Source organism: Oryx dammah, unplaced genomic scaffold (assembly GCF_014754425.2).
Source record: "Oryx dammah isolate SB20612 unplaced genomic scaffold, SCBI_Odam_1.1 HiC_scaffold_3, whole genome shotgun sequence".
NCBI classification, from domain to species: Eukaryota; Metazoa; Chordata; class Mammalia; order Artiodactyla; family Bovidae; genus Oryx; species Oryx dammah.
In genome coordinates this window covers 59412555-59435036 of record NW_024070187.1, presented here as the reverse complement: position 1 = coordinate 59435036, position 22482 = coordinate 59412555, and the positions used below count along the sequence as shown (strand labels likewise).

The 22482-nt window shown below is 38.8% G+C and overlaps 1 protein-coding gene across 6 annotated transcripts in view; it reads left to right on the top strand.

The window, feature by feature from the left end:
• APBB2 (amyloid beta precursor protein binding family B member 2) overlaps positions 1-22482 on the top strand; it is a 376132-nt gene that overhangs the window by 166561 nt on the left and 187089 nt on the right. For all 6 annotated transcript variants that reach the window (XM_040238101.1, XM_040238100.1, XM_040238096.1 and 3 more), the window contains exon 5: positions 12892-12960. In XM_040238101.1, the coding sequence (XP_040094035.1) occupies positions 12942-12960 (19 nt within the window). In that variant the 5' untranslated portion in view covers positions 12892-12941. The remainder of the gene's footprint in view (positions 1-12891; positions 12961-22482) is intronic.

The following is a 22482-nucleotide window of genomic DNA, read 5'->3' as shown; positions in this document are numbered from 1 at the left end:
GCTAGGCGGATTCCCATCCTCTGTACCATCAGGGAAGCCCCTTTCCTCTGATTTTTAATTCACAACAATACCCTACAGTAGGACTTTGATGTTTAGCAGTTGAGACAAAATCTCATTATAAACTGATAATTTTACACTTATAGTCTTTGTTAAACAGATTTTTCTCATTTCTTCCTTTGTTCTCACTGAGGTAGGATATAGGGGAATAATAATGGGCTTCTCTAAAAAATAAAATAACAGATGACAAAGTGAACTAGATTCCTCAGAATCACACGTTAAGATGTCAAATCCCATGTGTCCTGACTCCCCCTTCCAGTGCTCTTTCAACAAGGTCGCAGTCCCCCTCCAGCCTCCCTCTTGCCTCTGTTAATAGGGCTGCCAGGGTGTTCCACACTGTCTAGAAGGCAGTTACCCTTGGAATGGCTTCCCTTTCTGATGTAGGCATTACCAAATGACCTGAGTCAGCTCTGTCAGGAAACTTAAAATCCTTTCTTCCAAAACTCACTCATTCTGTTTCAGATGAAATCATTTTCCTTGGCCAATTTAACAAGATCCTTGCTCTTTCGTTTCCTTTAATTATCTTGTTTTTTTTTTTTTAAAAAAAAAGAGAACTGGAGAAGCCCATCTGCTTTATGAGGCAGTTCATCTCTTATGTTTTCTCTAATAGATATATGAAGGCCCAGTTAAGCAAATTACGTCTCCATCTCATTCTTGTTTGGGATTGTCCTGTTTGGTGCTTTGCTTTCTCTGCCATCGGCATTTCTCGGGTGTATATTTGGCATGTCTTGGAGTGTAGATTTATGAAAAGATGTTATCTTTGTTCCGTGAACTGCAGGCTTTGTGAGCCATTTACATATAGTGCCAAACTATCACAACAGGGTTCTTTGCTTTTTTAATCCCTTCCTCTCACCACGAGAAGTTCTATTAACATGTTTTCTGAGATGCAGAGTAAAATCTGTCAAATATAGCATGGAAAGCAGATGGATGGTGGCTGTCTTCCTTTTCACAAACTCTAAACTTGTCTTCCTTAGTAAAACTTAGCCTTATCACCGTTTACCCCAGAGCCTTCGTTTATGAATAGGAGACATAGGTAGTGCAGGTAGGGGGATGGGCTGGGCTGCTGCTTCTTTACATATTTATTTTTAAATGTATATGATATGTGGGTGGCTCAGTGGTAAAGAGTCTGCCCACCAAGCAAGAGACACAAGAGGCGTGGGTTCAATCCCTGGATTAGGAAGATCCCCTGGAGTAGGAACTCACTCCAGTGTTCTTGCCTGGAAAATTCCATGGACAGAGGAGCCCAGAGGGTTACAGTCCAGTCCATAGGGTCAACAAAGAGTTGGACACAACTGAGCGACTGAGCACATTCGTGTATCTTCATGTGCACACTTTATTTCTTTCAAATTGAAGATAACTCTTTTGCTCTGAATATGAAAACACTTCATACTCATCATAAAAATATTTACACAAATCAGCAACATATGAAACAGGAGAAGACACTTTCCTAAACCCTGCCTCCCAGAGATTACTGCTGTTAACATTTTGATGAACTTGTCTACTCATTCCTTGATGAACTACTTATTAACTTGGCCATTCTTCTGTACTTACATGAAATTTTATAAAACATTAAGAAGATTAAATCCTATACAGACTTAACATTAAAAAAAGGGAGCACAGTAAACACAGTAATATCTTATAGACTATGAGAAGGTGCCAAAATGGTATGCTTAAAAAAATAAAACTAATACATTATTTCAGAGTAAAAGAGATTATTAAAAAATGATATAAAACATGAAAGAATAGCATATACATTTTTAGAAAAATCTCAGACAAAGTGACAGAGCTCAAAGAATTTGAAATTTTAAAAAATCACTTTAGAAATAAATTCTAAATTAGAACACAAAATCAAGTAAATAGCACAAGTACTGGCCTAAGAGAAATCAAGGGTGAAAATTCTAGGGTGAAAAGGAGAAAGATGTTTAAAAATGAAAGGAAATGAAGAAAGAAAGAAAATTTGGAAAAAAGTGAAAAATATTAAAAATAGGAAAAGAAGATTGACTATACCATAATAGGAAAAGAAAACTGAAGCCAGCGAACAAATACTGAGTTTCAAGAAAATTTTCCCGAAAAAAGATTTTAAACCACATTTTTTAAAAAGCAAATCATGTATTTTAGGATATCAACCTAGAAAAACCAATGCCAAGATATTTTAGTAAAATTACTGGATTAAAAAGAAGAACAAGAAAAGTCCTTTTGACATCTAGAAAAAAAAGAGGAAAACAGCAACATTGTCAAGACTTTTTGACAGAAACTCTTTATGTTGGAAGAAAATGGCATAACATTTTAAGGTCTTCTAAGAAAAGATGAGAGCCTGTACTTAAATAAAATTTTTTTATTTATTTCTGTATTTATTTGGCAGCACCAGGGCTTAGTTGCAGTATGTGAACTCTGTAACTATGGCATGTGAGATCTAGTTCACTGACCAGGAATTAAAGCCAGGCCCCTGTGTTAGCAATGAGGAGTCTTAGTCACTGGACCACCAGGAAGTCCTTTGAGCCTATACTTTTTATGTCTAGCAAAATTGACTTGCACGTGTAAAGAATACCGACATGACTTTCAGGCCTAAGGAATCTCCTGAAGAGTGAGCTTTAAACAGCAAAAATAACTGGTGAGATGTAACATGAGCCTGAACATCTCAAGATAATAGCTAGCAAGGACATTATCAAAGATTATTAGGACTATGTCAAAAGGTCTCAGAAGCCAACTTGAAGAGGCTTCTACTGGCTTGGGGCAATTAGAGCTTCAAGAATAAGAATTGCAAATATATTTAAATCTGCGAGGGTTGATAATAAGAAAAAAAATATTATTGGGTACCTGAGGTTAATGGTAGTCAAGAACCAAATGTGTACCCTGCCTTTCTTATATGAATGGATCACTGGATAACCACAGAATAGGTGAGGGGAGGCACTCCCTAAATTTTTTTCCACCAGTAAATGCCCCGTCAATTTAACAGATTTGGGCACTGAGCGACAGTGGCTTCTAACATTAGATATCATGTGTTTCCTAATGAAAGATCATACAACCAAATGGATTAAATCTCAGTTTTTTCAAGCCTTTGAATCCAGCTGCCAATTTGCAGGAAATTCAGAAGGTTAGGGACATGTTCACCTGCACCATAGATATGCAGCCATCAGAATTCGTACTGTGGAAACTCTATAGCTCAAATGCCCAGATTCTCTAAGGATAAATTATAAGATAAGATGATGGGGGACATAGACTGTAACCCACCAGGCTTCTCTGTCCATGGAATTCTCCAGGCGAGAATACTGAAGTAGGTTGCCATTCTCTTCTCCCGGGTATCTTCCCAACACAGGGATAAAATCCAGGTCTCCTGCATTGCAGGGAAATTCTTTAAAATCTGAGTCACCAGAAAAGCCCCAATGGGGGATATAGAATCACTTAAAATTACTTAAAATACATGTCACATTTTTTTTTTTAATGGATAAGAATTAACTGTATTGACCAGGGTTGTAACTTTGAGTAATGACATCATTAAAAAAACACAAGAATGTGGATATAGTAAATTCAAGATAGTTTATTTAGTTTTAGAGGGAAGGAAGAAATTCATGGAATACATTTTGAGTTAGCTAGAAAAGCCTTGTTTCTTGATCTGGGTGATAATTATGAGCTTTTTTCTTTATAATACACTATTTATTTTCTGTGATTTTCTAAATCTAGTTATTTTTTTTTTTACCATAAAAGTATTTTTAAAAATTTATGAATGAATGGCATTGTACATCCTGCCTTTTTTCCAACTTTTTGTTATAATTTTCAAACATACAGAAAAGTTGAAAGCACTGTGTATGAAATCCCAATATACTCATCATACTGTTTTATTGTTAGTTTTTCATTCAGTGTTTAGTAGAGATCTTTCTATAAAACTAAATCTAGAAATATCCTCACTTTTAAATAAATGATTCATAGTATTCCATTGTATAAGTTAAATCAGTCTCCTGTTGATGGACATTTAACTTGCTCCTAGTAGAAATCTTGATGCTTGTACATCCTTATGACAAATTCCTAGAATTTGCTGTCACAGAATATTCTGATGTGCAGTGTATAAATGGTTTTGTGATGTGAACAGACAGCTGTGGAAACCAAAGATACAGCCTATATTGATCAAGACAGCCCTGTGTAACTGACAGAGGGCATAAATCTCCAAGAAAGAACTTGATTCCCTGAAGCAGAATCCTCAGATAACATCATGCCTCCTCTGGATCAATTCAGGTTTAATCTCAGTGGCTCTTCTGTTATCTCACTTTGGTTGTTGTTGGTTTAGTTAGTGTTATCTCTTGTCTGTGAACCACCCCAAAATTCAGTAGCTTAAACAATAGCCATTAGTTTGTACAGAATGGATGAGTCATTCTTACAGCCTCTACTGGGTTCACTCAGGGGCTCACAGTCAGCTGAAGGTATAGTTGCAGAGCTCTGCTGGGCTCTCCCACCAGTCTGATGGGTCAAGTGGGCTCAGACTGATCTCAGTGGCCTGGCCTAGAGGACTCAGCTATTCTACCCAAGTCTCCAACATCCTTCCATCTGGCCAGCCTGGGTGCAGTCTCATGGCAGTGGTACAGCTCATATCTTTCTCAGGGGGCTGGAAATGGGCCGTGCCTTGTGAATTCCTGTGCCACCCCACTCGCTAACCTGCCATTGACCAAAGCAAGTGACAGAGCCAGGCCAGAGTCAGTGAGAAGGGACTGCACAGCAATAGAGCAGAGGGTGAGCATACAGAGAAGTTGTTGACTGAGGCCATTAATGCAGTCATCAGCATATTTTAGGTTGGCACTTCTTAGAAGCCTTCAACATTGCTCTTATTTCTAAACTGCAGATGTTATGCCTTTGAAATATGAAAAATGGGGATCAAGTGTGTTTGTGGAAGAAGCATACAAATTTTCTTGTTTAGAGTAGTCAAGGTAACATGTAAATGGAAAAACCTACATTTATTGTTTTGTCTTGAAAATATTTCTTTTCTAGTTGATGTTTTCCCCTGGGATATAGTTCAGGAAACAAGGTTTTCCCTGTTTGTGTTTATTTTTCTTTATTCTTGGAGTTGGGTTTGAAATCTGGCTTTGAGAACATTGACTCAAGTAAGATTGAAAAGCTAAAATCACAAATCTGCCTCTCTGTTTCTGCTTAAGAGATAGACAAGAGATATAATCAGTCCTTACACCTTTATTGCTGCATTTCCCCCCTTGTTTTAAGTGGTAGAAGTGGTAAATTTAGGCTCTTCCATAACAGTGATGTTTAGCAACAGATATCCTTTACCCAGGTGTACAGATGGCAAGCAATTATCACCAGTAATTATATCTCAGATTTAAAAGAAAATTCAAATTAAGTTTATTTCCATAATTTGCAGTATTATATGTCACACCTCTCTTCTCTGTGGAAAAACAAAATGCTGCAATAAACTTTACATATACATATTATATTAATATATTAGTATTAGAGTTTTATTAAATATTATTTATTGGGTATGCATCATAAAATTGCACACACTAATTGTTCAAACTAGAGGGAGCGGCTGGGGTCTTTTTTTGAGAGGCCCTTTGTTTTCAGTTTACCTGTATATCAGAAAGCTGGACATAAACTTCAAAAGAATAATAATGTGGCATGAATTATCTTGCAGAATTAATTAATTCAGACAGTTCGAATCAACTTCAAGAGAGAGAGTCCTGAGAAACGTGGCTTAGTAGTCATGAGCCTGGTCTTTGGATGCAAACAGATGTGGGTCCTGCTTACAGCTCTGTCACTCGCCTCCCAAGTGACCTTGGGTGGGTTACCTAACCCTCCTTGCCTGTTTCCTCATCAGAAAATTGATGTAATAATAGTTCCTTTCTCATAGGATTGTTGGAAGTGCTAAATGAGAGAATCCTTAAAAGTACCCTCTTAGCACAATGCTGGGCACATAGTAAGTGACGGGTGAATGTGTACTTAGAGTTGGAACTGGAAGGAGCCCTGGGTATCTGGTGCAGCTCCTCCACTGTATAGATTGGGAAATAGAGATTACATTCTTTAGGGGAAAATATTTAAAACCTTTAAGACTGAATCAGTGTGAATTTGGAGACAGGTCTAATCCTCAAATGCAGTACCTATTTTATGTAAGTATTTATCAATGAGGGACTTCCCTGGTGGTCCAATGGCTAAAACTCCACACTCCCAGGGCAGGGGGCCTGGATTTGATCCCTAATCAGGGAATTAGATTCTACATGCTGCAACTGAAGATCCTGCATGCCACAGCTAAGACCCAGCATAGCCAAAATAAATAAATACTAAAAATAAAAAGTATTTATCAACAAATATAACCCTGTAGATTTTCAATAGCAAGGCTAAGATGACAGTTTTTTGACAGTCCTTCCTGTGCTTAGCAGGTTACAGAAAAGATTCCAGTAATGGCAGAAAAAAAGTTTCCATTGTAACTACAGTGCTTTGCTTCATTCTTGGACTCAGTTTATTTATTATTTGTGAACATCTTCACAAGGCAAGATGGGGCAGGAAGAGAAGGCAGAGGCTGTGGACCACAAGACACTTTGCCTTTCTTCAGAAAGCTTACAACCTCATTGAGAAAAACAGGTCCTATGTGTCCTAAAGTAATAGATCAGTTAGCATTTACTGAATGTTTAGCATCTGGCAGGCACTAAGCATAGCAAGCAGGCAACCTATCTATCATATGTCATTTGATCCTCAGAGCAACTTTCAGATAGATGTTAACTGCAATTTGCAGTTGAATAAGACACAGTTCATATATTAAGTACTGGTTCAGAATCATATAGGACCGAGGTATTGAAGGAGTTAAGAAGAGAGAACTCTGTGCTGAGCTTATAATTTTCAAAGTTGGAGGTTGACCAATATCTAGAGCACCCCTTAGGAAAAGGGCCCGCTACTTGTACTTTCTGGGTGGAGACCAGGGATGAAAAATGTCTTGTGGTACCCAGCAACCCTGTACATTAAACAGTGTCTTAACTCTGCAAAGCTTATAAGTACCCTTACCAGATTTTCATGTAGGTGAACAATATGCTTATAGTGATCTGAGCCAGAAATTCTAGGTATAAAGTATTCTTTATGGCTTTATACTGTATATTCCAGAAGTGGAAACTCCTCATTGAAAGATAATTGTATTAATATTTGTTTGAATTTTCTTAGAACTGTTCAACCTTTTGAAATTGGCATCAGTAACAGAAGTACATAGAGAAGGCAATGGCGACCCACTCAGTACTCTCACCTGGAAAATCCCATGGACGGAGGAGCCTGGTGGGCTGCAGTCCATGGGGTCGAGAAGAGTCAGCCACGACTAAGCAACTTCACTTTCACTTTTCCCTTTCCTGCATTGGAGAAGGAAATGGCAACCCACTCCAGTGTTCTTGCCTGGAGAATCACAGGGACGGGGGAGCCTGGTGGGCTGCCATCTATGGGGTCGCACAGAGTCGGACACGACTGAAGCGGCTTAGCAGCAGCAGCAGCAACAGAAGTACATACAGGTTGTATCTGGGATGACAGCACAGAAACACACTTCTGTCTCAGTTTGCCTGTGTTGCTGTTGAGCTCACAGTGATTCTTCCCGTAGATTCGAGCATTCCATGACTGGTTTTTTTTTTTTGACCTCTTGTGTTGTCAGGCCTGAGATTTGGCTTACTAGAACGTGTCTCTCTCCCTTTATTTCTCCTTCTTTGGAATTTATCTGTGTAAATAGATATTATATTATGTATGAATTGCACTTTAAGACAGCAAAGGGGACTTCATAGAATACTTGTTATAGCAAGAGAATGTTATAGAAAGGATTGCATTGGGCCAGAGTTTCAGGCAGAGAAGGCAATGGCAACCCACTCCAGTATTCTTGCCTGGAGAATCCCAGGGACGGGGGAGCCTGGTGGGCTGCGTCTATGGGGTTGCACAGAGTCGGACACGACTGAAGCGACTTAGCAGCAGCAGCAGCAGCAGAGTTTCAGGAAGGTAGCTGTTTGAAGTTAGTGAAGAATTTTAGTAAATGAGAGGTTCTAGAATCAACTGTTTATGAATGTCAGTGGCTGAAAGAACTTGTTTCTGGAGGCCTTTGAATCAAGAGTGATTGTGAACAGAGCAGTGTTTATCTGGCTCTGTGCAGCAGGGGTGGATTTGGGCAGCAGGGGGTTGGGGGCGGGTATTAGGAGGGATTAGACTGAGGCCAGGACAGGATTCATAAAACCAGGTGAAGTACTAAGAGTCTAAAGAGTGAGTGGACAGGACAGAGAGCAAAGTAAGTTGAAAGGAATTTGTCAGATTTTTTTTTTTTTTTAATTCTGTTTGGGGAAGACAGTGAAATTCTTTGTCTTTATTTTTTGTTTCTCTTTGGCATCCTTTAAAATACACAGAAAGTTCTCATCATAAGGTAAAAATAAAAAGTTTTATAACTGTGATGGTGATTGTTGTTAACTGTACTTATTGTGGTGATCATTTTACAATATATAAAAACATGAAATCATTGTTATATACCTATAAAATATAGTTTTATAAACTATATTTATATAAAACTATAAAAATATAGTTTTATATCAACTATACCTCAGTTTAAAAAATAAAAATAAGGAAGTCTTCTCTTCAAGTTGTTGTTGTTCAGTCACTAAGTCGTGTCTGACTCTTTACAGCCCCGTGAGTGGTATGGTAGCATGCCAGACCTCCGTGTCCCTCACCATCTCCCGTTCATGTCCATTGTATCGGTGATGCCATCCAACCATCTCATCCTCTGTCACCCTCTCTTCCTTCTGCCTTCAATCTTTCCCTGCATCAGGTGGCCAAAGTAGTAGAGCTTCAGCTTCAGTATCAGGCCTTCCAATGAATATTCAGGGTTGATTTCCTTTAAGATCCATTGGTTTGATCTCCTTGCTATCTAAGGGACTCTCAAGAGTCTTCTCCAGCACTCTTCAAATTATTTACCCTCTTTAGGAAAAAAAGATAAAAATAAAAATTTAATGTCATGTGTTAAGTGTAATAATAGAAGTTTGTAGAAAGTTTAGTGGTGGGGTAAACTGAACTGAATAGTGATGAAACAAGTAGGTAATTCAAAAGACGTACTATTAAGGATGTGATACTTGAGCTGGATCTAAGTGGATAAGTACTTGAGAGTTTTCGTTTCAGTTCAGTTCAGTCACTCAGTCGTGTCCGACTCTTTGCGACCCCATGGACTGCAACACACCAGGCCTCCCTGTCCATCACCAACTCCCGGAGTTTACTCAAACTCATGTCCATCGAGTCGGTGATGCCATCCAGCCATCTCATCCTCTGTCGTCCCCTTCTCCTCCTGCCTTCAGTCTTTCCCAGCATCAGGGTCTTTTCAAATGAGTCAGTTCTTAGAATCAGTTTTCGTTTATTCCTTGGTAAAAGAGGAGTTAACACACAACTTTAGCTTACTAAAGAATAATTTCTCATTCTTGTAGTCAGAGGATTAGGCCGTGAGGCAGCAGTTTTGTACCGGACTGCTGAATGCTGGCTGTGGTGGTGGTAGGCAGTACCCACCCTGCACACAGCTCTCTCTTCCTTCAAACTAGGGATGGCAACTTTCTCTTATAAGCCTGGAATCTGTGTTATCCCTTATGGTTTTCCTACCCTGTCAACTTTTTTTTTTTTAATAGTCTCTTTAATTAAATCCTCAAAATACTCAATTTAAATGTTCTCTATTTCCAATTTGAAAGCTGTTAGGGACAATGTGAAATTACATATTGAAAAAAAGGTAAAATGCACAATAAAAATAAAGTCTTTTTATTCTAAATTACAAACACAATATTACAAAAAAAAAAAAAATAGTAAGGCAAATGGAACACATAAGGACCTGATTATAGTGAGGTAATTTACTCTAGCATTCTTGGCCAGGGGTATCATACTGGCAAAAATAAAGGCCTTGAGGATTGAATTGTTGTCATATAAAACATTGAATTAATATACATGTGTATAATTCTGAATGTTTATACTTAACGTCCGGTGGATAGGGGAAGTACGTAGCATCTTATCCTGAACCGAAGTTCCAGTGGGCGTTTAATTTACTCGCTCACTTCTTTGCTTACTAGTGCTTTCGTGATTTCCACTTTGGCTGCTTCTCTGTGTTCTCTTGGAGATTTATTGAGCTCCAGGGGCATTGTCACAGGCAAATGAGCATTATGGATTTTCATCAGTGGTACACATGAAAATGCTGCTGACAAGAAAACTTGTTGCTAGATTGATTCTAGTTGTTATTTTAGTGTGTATTATCCTTAAAGTACTCCTCTTGCCCCAACACAGGGGACTATTTTAAGGATAATACACAGTAAAATATGCAAGTTTTCCGTTTCTGTTCGAGTCTTTTCAGAATACTTCTGTAAATAAGCCTTTTCTTAGCTTCCTTTCTACTTTATGAACATTCATTATCTTGATAGTTATCACCTCCCATCTGTTATGCTTATATCTGAAGGTATATTGAAGACAAAAACTAAAAAAAAAAAAAGAAAAGTGAATTGTGAAATACTTTTAAAGAGTTGAGAAAGATATAGGGCAGAAGCAAAGGTGTGTAGAGGAAACATCTCTTGCTGTTTCAGGACAGTTTAAATTAAGCCCATCCTTTTAATTATACCAGAGTAATGAGCCTTACCCGTGATATGTGGAAATATAACTTAAAAATGTATGGTGGGCTGGTAAACCAGGTTGTCAGGTCATTATCTGAATCATAAAGTTGGAAGGTAATGCCCATTAAAGGTTACTAGTTTGGAAAGGTTAGATTAGAATTAGTCTTTGCAAATATAAAGTTTCTCAACTTGAATAATGCTGTAGAAAACCACTAACATTTGACTCTTATTTTTTTTTTTTTAACATTTTATGGAGGTGTGGTCAGCATACAGAAATGTGCACATAAGGGTACATCTTGATAAATTTTCACATCCCTATTAAGAAAGTATATCACCATTGCAACATCCTAGGGCCTACTTTCTTGCTTCTTCCCCTTTCCTGCCCTCCCGGGCAAACTACTGTCTTGACATAGAAAGGCTTTTCCTGTTTTTGTACTTTATATAAATGAAATCATGCAGTATCCACATTTGAATATCCATATCCACTAATATAATGGATTATTATTCTAATTGACATTCCTGATACCACCTCACTGAAAACAAGGTCTGTTTTCAGTTTTCCTTATTATGTATCTAATTTGGTAAACTGTCAGTTTACCAGTGTATCTAGTTCTTTATTATTCCTTTAAGACATTTTCTGTGTAAATACAAGTATGTATGTGTGTGCATGTATCTTTGTAAACGCAAGTATGTACATGTGTGTGTATGTATATATATGGTTTTAAAATTTTTTATTCAAATTCAATCATGCTTATTATTTACCTCTTTTTGATACATCTTAAGGCCCTTTTCGTATCAGCTGACGTAGATTCAATTCATTTTATTTATAGGGGGCGGTAAAGGCAGCACAGTATTCCACTGAATGGCTGTATCATAACTTAATGAAGCAGTTATCCACTGATGAACAGCTATGTTGTTACTGATCCTTTGCATTTAGAATAGTAGAGTCTGTGTAAGTTTATATGTGAAATAAATTCTTAGGAAAAGAATTGCTGGGCAAGAAGGCCCATGCATTTTAAATTTGCTCATGTATTTCCAAAAGGCCCTCCATAGAGTTTTGCCAGTTTTTTCTCCCACCAGCAGGAACTGAAAATTCCTATTTTCAGTGTCCTTGCCTTAGATTGTTTGTTATCGAGCCTGTTAATCTTTACAGTCTGCTATAGGAAAAGTAGTAACTCATTTACAGTTGCATTTTCTTCAGTTTTAAGTGAGGTTAGTTATTTATATTTATTGGACATTTGTGTTTCTCTTAAGATTTGTTTCTGTCCTTTTCCCATTTTCCTTCAGGTCTGTTTATATTTTTCTTAATCATTTCAAAGAATTCTTTTTATATAAAGGAAATTTACCTTTTTATGTCATCTATAGTATGAGTTCTTTTTTAAATTGAGGTATAGTTGATTTACAGTGTTGAGTTTCAGGTATACAGCAAAGTGATTTAGATATATGTATATACACACACATATATATATATTCTTTTTCAGATTCTTTTCCATTATAGTTTCAAGATATTGAGTATAGTTCTCTGTGTTATATAGTAGGTGCTGTTGGTTATCTTTTATACATAGTACTGTATATCTGTTAATCCCAAACTCCTAATTTATATAGTAGTGTGTATCTGTTAATTCCAAGCTCCTAATTTATATAGTACTATGTATCTGTTAATCCCAAACTCCTAATTTATATAGTACTGTGTATCTGTTAATCCCAAACTCGTAATTTATAGAGTACTGTGTGTCTTTTAATCCCAAATTCGCTGACCTTCCCACTTTGGTAACCATAAGTTTGTTTTCTTTGTCGGAGAATCTGATTCTGTTTTGCAAATAAATTCATTTGTAATGATTTTTTTTCAGGTTTTTTTTTTTTTTTTTTGGTCTTTGTTGTGTTTATAGCCATTTTTACCCCCTTAACAGAAGGTTTAAATTTATATGTGGTGAAATTTTCCAGTTTTTCCTTATTGGCTTCTGAATTGTGTGTTCTTAATGAGAAAAATCATTGGAAACTTTAGAAAGATAACTTAAACCTGGCATGGAAAAACAAATCTCAAGAAATGTTTGTGGTTTCTCAAGAAATAAATGTGGTTAAGCAGGAATTCAAATTTTAGTCAAGAGTGGTTTAACGAACTATAAGTAAACCAAATCTGGACATTGTCTATTAAGATTTGTTTAACATTTTTAACAGCTTTTAGAAGAAATTTCAATGCTCTGTTTTTTTCCTTTAATTCTTTGTTATTCGGGGTTTTAATTTCTCAAATGATCCTTCTTTTCAGATTTCAAATTATAACCTATTTCCTGCACCATTGCTGACGTCCAGAGACCCATGTCAGAAGTACTTCCAGGTCAGATACACTTTCACATGTTTCAATGCATTGTACTAGTTGAGTATTAAAACTTTAGCATATATATACTAGATAATTATTTTGACGTTAAACTTATGATTTGCTACAATAGCATGTTTTCTGCTTTTTATTGTTTTTCACTAATGTATTAGAAAAGTGGATCTTTACAATAAGATAGAAGAATTAATTAGACTTAACTGCATTCATCTATTATTTGCATGATCCTACTAATACTGTATTGTGAAAATATTTTAATCGACTATAACAGAAAATTAAAACTCTGTCAGATTTTGCCATCTACTGTTGCACATTATAGCCTGTTAACTGTTAAATATGAACAAAGGAGATATTGGTGGTGAGTCTCCATAAATAGCCTCTTAGGCATTGTGGGATTTGCCTATAATAGGCTCCCAGTTCAGTATTCTTCCTGAATCTAATGCTGATTAATTTCAGGCCTTAAGAATACCAACCTAATTTTATTGTATACCCCTTTCTTTGTGTCATAATGGATGCTAGTCTACATACAATGTGATATGAACTTAATTCTTAGCCTCACAGTAATATAATAAAAATAGCAATTGCAGTGACATTTTGAATTAAACGTAATATAGTACTGCAAGTGGCAGATCTGGATAGATTCTTTGTTAGGACACCTACCACTCAGCAGATTGCTTTTAAGTAAGTAAATTCAAACCATGAACAAATAGATGTTAATGTCCCTGAATTCAAAAGTTAAACTCAGCAAGTCTGTCCAAGTCCTTTTCTCCTTTACATAACACTGCATGTTCCATCTTCACAGAGAGATAAAATAAAACACAATAAAATAAACACTAAGCTCAGCAGAGGTAGATGAGGGACAGGAAATATCCTTTTATTAAAAACAGCTAAAAACAATGTGACTAACCTAAATTCATATGAGAAAATTAGGAACTCAAGAGACAATTTTCAGAGGCCAATTTACGGACAGAGTGTAGATTTTCTTTGTAAATACATATTTGAATAAGTATGTTAATTTTGCAGAATCAAAACAAATACATATATCCTTTAGAAACTGCATGTTAAGTGTTGAGATGAATTCCTTCTAGGAATTCTTTAGTATTTAAAGTCTTTTATTACACTGTAAGATAGACTCAGTATGGAAATGTAAGAATAAAGCTGGCAAATAATATATAAATGATGTGTTTTCTGATTTCCTCTGAGTAGAGGTAAGCTAATCAAATAACTTATAGAAATTTCTTACTGTCACTATATTTTGTTATACCAATTATGTACATTTCCTGTTGTTAGATTGCTTTATTCATTAGTAGTTACATAAGAGATAATAAAACCATTATCCAACATGGCTTTTAATAACAGCTATTGCTGTCATGCATTTGGTGTAGGACGTAACACATTTTATAAGGAGAACAGTATTCTTATTTCAGTGGAGTATCATTCAGGCCATTTTTCACCTGAAAATACAGTAGCAGCTAGTGGAGAGCGTGGGATGAGGCTTGGTTTCAGTCTCATTTTCCAACTCTGAGGAGCTGTGACTACCGGGAGCCTTTTAAAAGAAACCCAAAAAAACATACCAGAATATATACCTTATATGCCTGGAAAATTCCTGCTGAAATTTCAACATGCAGCACAGAAGTCCCTTGTGAGGAGGTCTCAGCCTGTGACATAGTCAGGTAATTACCCTATTCCAAGGATTCTGCCATTGTCGAATGTTTTTTTTCTCTTTTGGAATTGACTTGTCAGTTGCTCAAGAAAACTCGTGTCCTTACTTTAGCTTACCTTTTTTTTTTTCCATCTACACCAGCTTGACCACTGATTATATTAATCAAACTCCACCATATAACTCTAAGCTATATTTTAAACAATACAGTCATCTTCAGAAAAAAATCATTATTTAAAAGAAGATAAAATGATGAAAAGAGCTTAGAAATTGAGCAAAGAAAATATGCTTGGTACAAGCATATAATTTTCCAAGGTGACTACATCTGCCAGGCTTGGTGTTGGAATGCCTGGTTTCCCCTGCTTGGAGTGCCTTTCTTTTCCTTGTCACTGGTGGACTCCTACTTAAGTATCCTTCAGGACCCAGCTCAGCTATTACTTTCATGAGAGTCTTCCCTGCACCTCTCTCCGCATCCCTAATACCTTCTGCTTGTAAGCCCCTCTGCCTGTTCTAACCACTGGGAGGTGGGTTAATAACTTCTCCTTCCCACTGCCCTGTCTGACCGAGTTTCTTAAGGGAAAGCTTTTGGTACATCTCTCTTGGCTTTCCTCAGATTCACTTGGGCTGTTGAACAGAGTGAGCCTTCAGGCAGTTTAGTTGAACAGGGCAAGGGAAACCCTTAGGTGGGTCAGAGATGCAGGTTGAAGTCACCCCTTTATCTCAGTGCCTGGGGAAGGTGCCCCGTGAACCAACTGTGTGAGGTTGTCCTCCCAGTTTATAAATGTCCAAGGTTCTAATCCTGTGATCTCTCTGACCCAGGAACCCTAGCTGCTTCTCAATAACCTTTGCCTTCTTTGTTCATAGAGAACTTCTTATCATTTTTGCCACATTGAGAGTTTACTCTCATGAGTAATTTCAGGAACCAGCTTTATTTTGCCTCTCCTTCCTAAAAGGAAAAAAAAAAAAAATCTGAGTTTACTTCATTTCCTTAATACTTTGAAGTCTAGTTCAAAAGGCAACATTCCTCAGGGTAGAAGTTTTGCTGTTAACCTCTCAGTGGAAATAAAATTGTATAGCAGAAAACAAAAATGAAGAAGATGTGAAGTCTCATTTAGAAATTGGGCAGACATTGGGCTTCCCCGGGCCCATTTGTCAATTGCCAATTTTGTAAGCATGTGACAGGAGCAGGGGAAGAGCAGTAGGTTATTGAAGAGACACATTTCCTGCCATTACTGACAATTTTTCTTCAACAGGAGGCTAGAGGTCTCAGCAAAGAGAAGTGGGGAGGGTAAGTGTAACTATGGGCTCCAGCATGGGTTTATATTAGGATGTCATCTGAGTTACAGGGGTTGCATCTCAGTGCTGGGATCTTTGTGACTCAGGGTTTGAGGAAAGCTTTGTTAGCCATGAAATTAAAGTGACCCTGGCTTACCTAATTTTGCTTAGGCTTCATAAAAAATACTCTGTGCATTATATTAACTTAAGCTGAAAATCTGTTTCTTTAAAAGAGAAAAGAGCATGCTTCTCTTCTGATTATTCCAGAAAAAGTCTTAGGATTATTGTTCAGTTGCTCAGTCGTGTCTAACTCTTTGCAACTCCATGGACTGCAGCACGTCAGGCTTCCCTGTCCTTCACTACCTTCTGGAGTTTGCTCAGATTTATGTCCATTGAGCCTATGATGCCATCCAACCATCTCATCCTCTGTCTCCCCCTTCTCCTCTTGCCTTCAGTCTTCCCAGGCATCCAGGTCTTTTCCAGTGAGTCGGCTTTTTGCATCAGGTGGCCAAAGTATTGGAGCTTCAGCTACAGCATCAGTTCTTAATGAATATTCAGGGTTGATTTCCTTTAGGATTGACTGGTTTGACCTCCTTGCTGTCCAAGGGACTCTCAAGAGTCTTCTCCAGCATTCCAGTTCAAAGGCATGCTTTTCCTTGAATCAGTCACCATAGCCATGGGTATTTGCTACTCTAATTGGCTGGGCTTGGGCCAGAGACCTCATGAATCAAGGGTAGAGTCATCTCTGCCTGAACACGGGGGCTGGATCTCTAGAATGTAAGCTCCATGAGAGCAGATATTTTTGTCAGTTTTGTTCACTTCTGTCTCCTCAACAGTTAGAATGGTGTCTGTGACTAGCGCATGAAAAAATACCTGTCAAATGAATGAATGAGCATGGAGGATGGCTGATTCTTGAGAAAAATTGTGAAACTTTTATTAGAAAAGGAGGAAGTACTTGCCAGACTGTAGCAGATGTTTGTCCATCGTGCATGCAGGAGGGTGACAAGAGTGGTGATATGAGCCTTTTTCACACTCTTGGTTCTGAACATATACCTAGCTCTGCTATAGGAATCCATCCTCTTGAATTGATGTTGAATCTTTGTGAGTTATGCTCAAAACAGCATGATGAATAGATGTGGAAGTGATGGAAATATCATGGGTCCCATCCACCTTCCCTCCTGGGTTCGATCCCTGGATCGGGAAGATTCCCCTGGAGAAGGAAATGGCAACCCACTCCAATATTCTTGCCTGGAAAACCCCATGGACAGAAGAGTCTGGCAGGTTCCAGTCCATAGGATCACGAAGAGTCAGACACAACTGAGCAACTAACATTAACACACACGTTCACCTTCCAGACTAATTGAATCAGATATCTGGAGTGTCTTTGGGGGTGGGCCTAGGCTTCTGTACTTTTTAAAAGCTCCCCAAAGTGTGCATGCAGCTAGGATTGAAGTGGTTCCTTGTTCCTGTCATGCCTATTGCCTTATCTGTCAGGGACCTCTGACCCCTTAGCTTTTTCCCCCAGCTCTTCACCCTCCCACCCCAGACGAGATCCTGGAGTGCATTCCTCACTGTTCACATCTGGCACCTTAATCATGTCCCTCTCTGTGCCTGTTTCTTTCCTATTTAAAAATCCCATTCCATAGGTTGCCTTTTCATTTGCTTGATAAGTTTTGTTTTCCTGAGCAAAACCTTTTTTGATGTAGCCCCACTTGTTCATTTTTGCTTTTGGTGTCAAACGCAAAATACCATTGCCAAGATCCCTGTCAAGGGGCTCACGCCGCTTTATTTTCTTTGATAACTTTTATGATTCCAGGCCTTAATTTCAAGTCTTTAGTCCATTTTAAGTTAATTTTTGTGTATCGTATAAGACAGTGTTCTAGTTTCATTCTTTCGCATGAAGCTGTCCAGTTTTTCCCAAGACCTTTATTGAAGAGACTGTCTTTTCCCCACTGTATATCCTTGGTTCCTTTGCCATAGGTTAGTTGAACGTGTATGTGTGGACTTGTTTCTAGGCTCTCTGTTCTGTTCCATTGATCTATGTGTCTGCTTTTATGCCACCAGCCTTCTTTTATTTGTTTATTTATTTTGAAATTGCTTATTCTGTTTTTCTCTGTTGTGACTGTTTCAAAACTTCGTCCTCCTCATGATCCCCCTAGACTGCTTCCCTCAGGGAAAGACTTTATCTCTATGGAGAAACTGAGGTTCTCAGTTCTGCTTTTCTTTGGATTTGTGTCACCACAGTGATGTATGCGCCCGACCCTGTCCTGACTCCCGCTCCCTCCTCCTCACGTCTTGGACGAGGCTGACGTTTCCACATCTGTTCTGCGGGTTCCCCCAGAGTGGTCTGTCCCTCTGTTGTGTTTCTTCTTTCCCCCTCTGTGCCGGCTTCAGCTTTCCCGGTCTATAAAAAAAGGAAACGTGGCTGGGACTCTCACTTTAAAGAACAAAAATTCCTTGCCATGTCCCCAGATCACCCTCCAGCCGTTCTTCTTTCTCCTTCTGCTTGTTTTCTAGTGAAGTTCCTTAAAGGTCCCTCCCTGCCCAACTCTGCCATCCTCCTGAAGCTGATATAACAGGGACGCCACCGTCCTTATAATCACTCAGTGCACCTGGCTCTTTTCAGTCCTTATCTCTAAATCCAGGTGGCTCATGGAGACCTCAGTGTACACCCTGGTCAAGAGATGAGTGACCAGAGCTGGCCCTATAGCAGTGTGAGTACCTCCCTGTACCCGAGCCTCCCATGCCCACCTCATCCTCTCCCTGCTGTCTCTTTGTCATATTGGAATATAGCTGTTTGTAACGTTGTGTTGCTTTCTGCTGTACAGCAAAGTGCCTCCGTTATACATATTTCCACTCTTGTTTAGATTTCCTCCCCATGTAAGTCGCCACAAATCCCTAAGTAGAGTCCCCTGTGCTATACAGATTGGCATGTGTACCCTCCCTACTGTCTTGACCGGACTGTTCCAGTAGCCTTCCAGCAGGTCTCCTTGCCAAGGCTTTGTTCTCCTCAGGTAAATAGTAGAGTCAGTCTCTAACACCAGACAGAAGAACATGAAGATGGACTCAGCCTGCCTCTCTAGTTAGGGAGACCCCCTCTGTCTGTTATGCTCTTTCCCTGACAACCACTGATGTTTTAATGCCAAATTTTCGTTGTTTCTGTATTGCCTTTTATCGGAGTCATCTCCGTCTTGGAGAATATGTTTGAGGAAAGAAAAGAACACAACCCTCGCGCGCGCACACACACATTTGAGCCTCATTCATTCTTCTTGCAGCAGTGAAGTGCTTGATATTCTTCTCTGCCTCAGGGTCAAGTCCATCTCTTGGAGCAGGTCTTACAGGACTCTCTGCCCAATCCCTCCCCCCATCTCTTTACCATCTCGCCTCTCATGTCTTGATTTGCTCAGATTCCCCAGATGGTAATCCACGCTCCCTTACCTGCAGCTCCTCTCCAGTGTGAAGTGGGAAGATCACTTACCCCTTTGTACCCTGATTGCTTTCTGTCACTTTGTGTGTGAGTGTCTGAGGCTGAAAGCACCTAGCGGGCGGGACCTTATGTGTCTTGGTTTCTGCATTCCCAGCCACAGCAGCAGGTGAGAACGTGCTCGGTACATGATGGCTGGAGGTGTGGGGGCCAGAGAGAGAAGAGTGCGGCGCAGGAGGGAGCTGTGAGACGAGTCATCCCTGATGTGTGTTGAGCTCTTACAGTACGCCAGGCATTAGGTTCAAGCTTGACAGCTGTCTCTCTCAGTCCTCAGCAAAGCTCAGTGATGTATAGATACTATTAAGCATTATCCTGGTAAAGAAATGAAGAGTTTAAGCAACTTTTATGTTATGTCAAGGAGACTGGACTTAACTCGTAGGCTTTTTTGACCATAAAGAAAATAACTAAATTTTAGAAGATTTAAAAAGACATTATAAGATTTTCTTTCCTTTAAAAAAAGAATCACATACCTCCTTTCTCTTAAATCTGAGGATTTTCTTCTGTAATTAAACTCCTCTAGACTCGGCTTCTTTACCCCTTCTTGTTAGTCTGTTTGCTCCCTGTGTCTCTGCAGCAAGACCATTTTTGTACAACTCAGATCAAATGCCTGATTAATCTAGGGGCCTGACAGCAGGCAGCTTTGTGTCTGTCACTTGGGTTAAAAGGCTGACGATTACTCGTATTTATTGTTTATGCACTGTGCTAACCACCATTTCGCATTTTAATCCTTACAACAGCCAAGAACTATTATCGTCCCCCTTTTTCAGACAAGGAGACTGAGAGCCTGATGTCCTGGATCATTTAACCAGGAATTAGCATGGACCAGGCTTGTGCCTCATGTCTTTGACCTGAGTTCTGTGCAGTCATCCTCATGGGCACTGCCTCCCCACTTTTGGGAGCCTCCTTTCTGCTGCCGTGGCCTTTCTAGGGAGTTGCTCATCTCTACCCGCTTCAGGACCCTGTGAGCCCAAAGGACTTGCTGGCTGATGTATTAACATCTAGGGACGACTATGTACTCCTTAGGATTAACTGACTGCCTTAGTTCTAGATCTGAACCTTTTATTTTGCTTCCAGATGATACTATCATTTAGTATTTAAAACATACCTGAATTGTGTTCAGGCTTTTATCTATAAAAACAGCATCTACAGAGCTATTTTTGGTCCTGTTATTCTAACTTAATCCTCCCAAATTTTGCATTTGTGATTTCTAGCAAGCAGAAGAGTTACAGTGGGCTAGAAGGGGTGGTAGGATCCAAAAGGCTGGTGAAACATGGCTCAAAGGTTTTATCTGTCACATCTAAGATATAAAAGCTACTTAAGTATTAAATCACCTAAAAATTTTGATGGTATTCTTTGTGAAAGTGTTCATGGTTATAAACAAAGTAAATAAAAATTTCTCCCTAATAACATTGCTAGAATATACTATCTAACGTCATAAAACAGCCTCATAAAAAATTTTTTTGTCACATTTTCTTAAAAGTCAGCAGATTGCCAGCTTTCTCATAATAATGTCACTCCAAATACCCGAGTCTAAATATAATTTTCTCTCCTGTCCTGTTATGGGTATTATGTCTCAGGGAAAACTTCATGTGGGTTCAAGGCGGACCCTTTTCTATCAAATGCTGCTCTGAAATGAGGTTGAATTACATATTAAAACATGTTTTCTGTAAAACGGTAGTACTAGCCAAAGCAGTATAAGGAATTTTTTTTAAATTCAGTTGTCAGTATTGTTTAAAAGATCCTAGACCCTAGATCCCCAGTGAAGCCCAAGTGCTGAGATAGGTGTGGGTAAGCAGGAATGCTATGGGCTCCTGCCTTAGCCATCTCTGCGGGCCACATGGTCTTTCTGTTGTAAATATGGACACGGCTTGGAGGGTACAGATGTTGCCTAGCTCCAGAGAAGCACACAAGGCTCTAGCGGTGACTCTTTTCTAAAATATCCCATCCTGAATGTTGGACGATGGAAAGGGACATTGCTAAGCTCCCAAACTGGAGAACATTCTTACCTTCCTCCCCTGCAGAGGCCTCTGTTTTGCTCGATGGAGAAGGAGGGGGTTGTCACAGTACAATTTCAGGAATGTTAGGAGCTGTGCTTTGGTTCATCTACTGCTGATATAGAGCCCTTAGAGGTCTCTGGAGGGCAAGGGATCAGATAAAGAAGTCATTCGTCATAGGCTGAGAAATCTGAAACTTTAGGAATACCCCCTGATGAAGTTTGTTCCTTTCTAGTTTGAGGAATCTTTCTCTCTTCCTAGCAAAGAGACACATGGAACAAATCACTGATGGTGTGAACAATATTTGAGATAAATGCAACTGCCAGACAGTTTTCCAGGAGTTCTGCAAGGGCACGTGGTGCCTGCAAACTGCTGAGTGTGTGTTTTAATTCAGTGGAATATATTCAGACTCCTTTGGGGGCTCTAACACGTCTGTAGCCTAGGGCTCAATGCTGCATTATTATAAATTGTTTAATGCGTATGTTCTTGAGTAATTAAGCCATTTCTCCAAAATTTATGGTTAGGGCACACAGTAAGCCCAGGTCAGAAATGTTCACAAGACATTATCAAAACTCTAATGGAGGTTTGGTTTTTCCTGGCATTCAGAACATGATTTCTAATATGGTGGAGAAAAATTACCTTGGATATGTGGTGCCTTACTGAACAGTGACCTTTCAGGTTAATTAAGAATACTGGAGCCCCAGAGGCTTTCTGACCAACCTTTTTGTTGCCTGAGGTAATGACAAAATAGAAATGTGGTGTAAATGTTTAGAAAGCAGATGATTTTCGAGGTTGTGAAAAAATGAAGACCAGCTGTGGGAAGAAAGTGCTTTTATATTAATTCAAAAGAGAGATACATTTTTATTCTAAGTAAAATTTGAAACCTCAGACCACCACACTTTTCTATAAATTGGCTTTTGCGTATCCACGTTAAGCCTTTTATTTGCTTCTGGTTAATGTATGAGCACATGGTGAAAAGAGAGGAAGATGGGTCAGTTCCACAAAACTGCAATGGAAGCATTGATTCTTTCAATTTTCTGTTATAGAAATGTTTGCTCACTCTGTACACTAAGTCATTTGATCATGCCAGGCATCTAATGACCAGCTTTCTT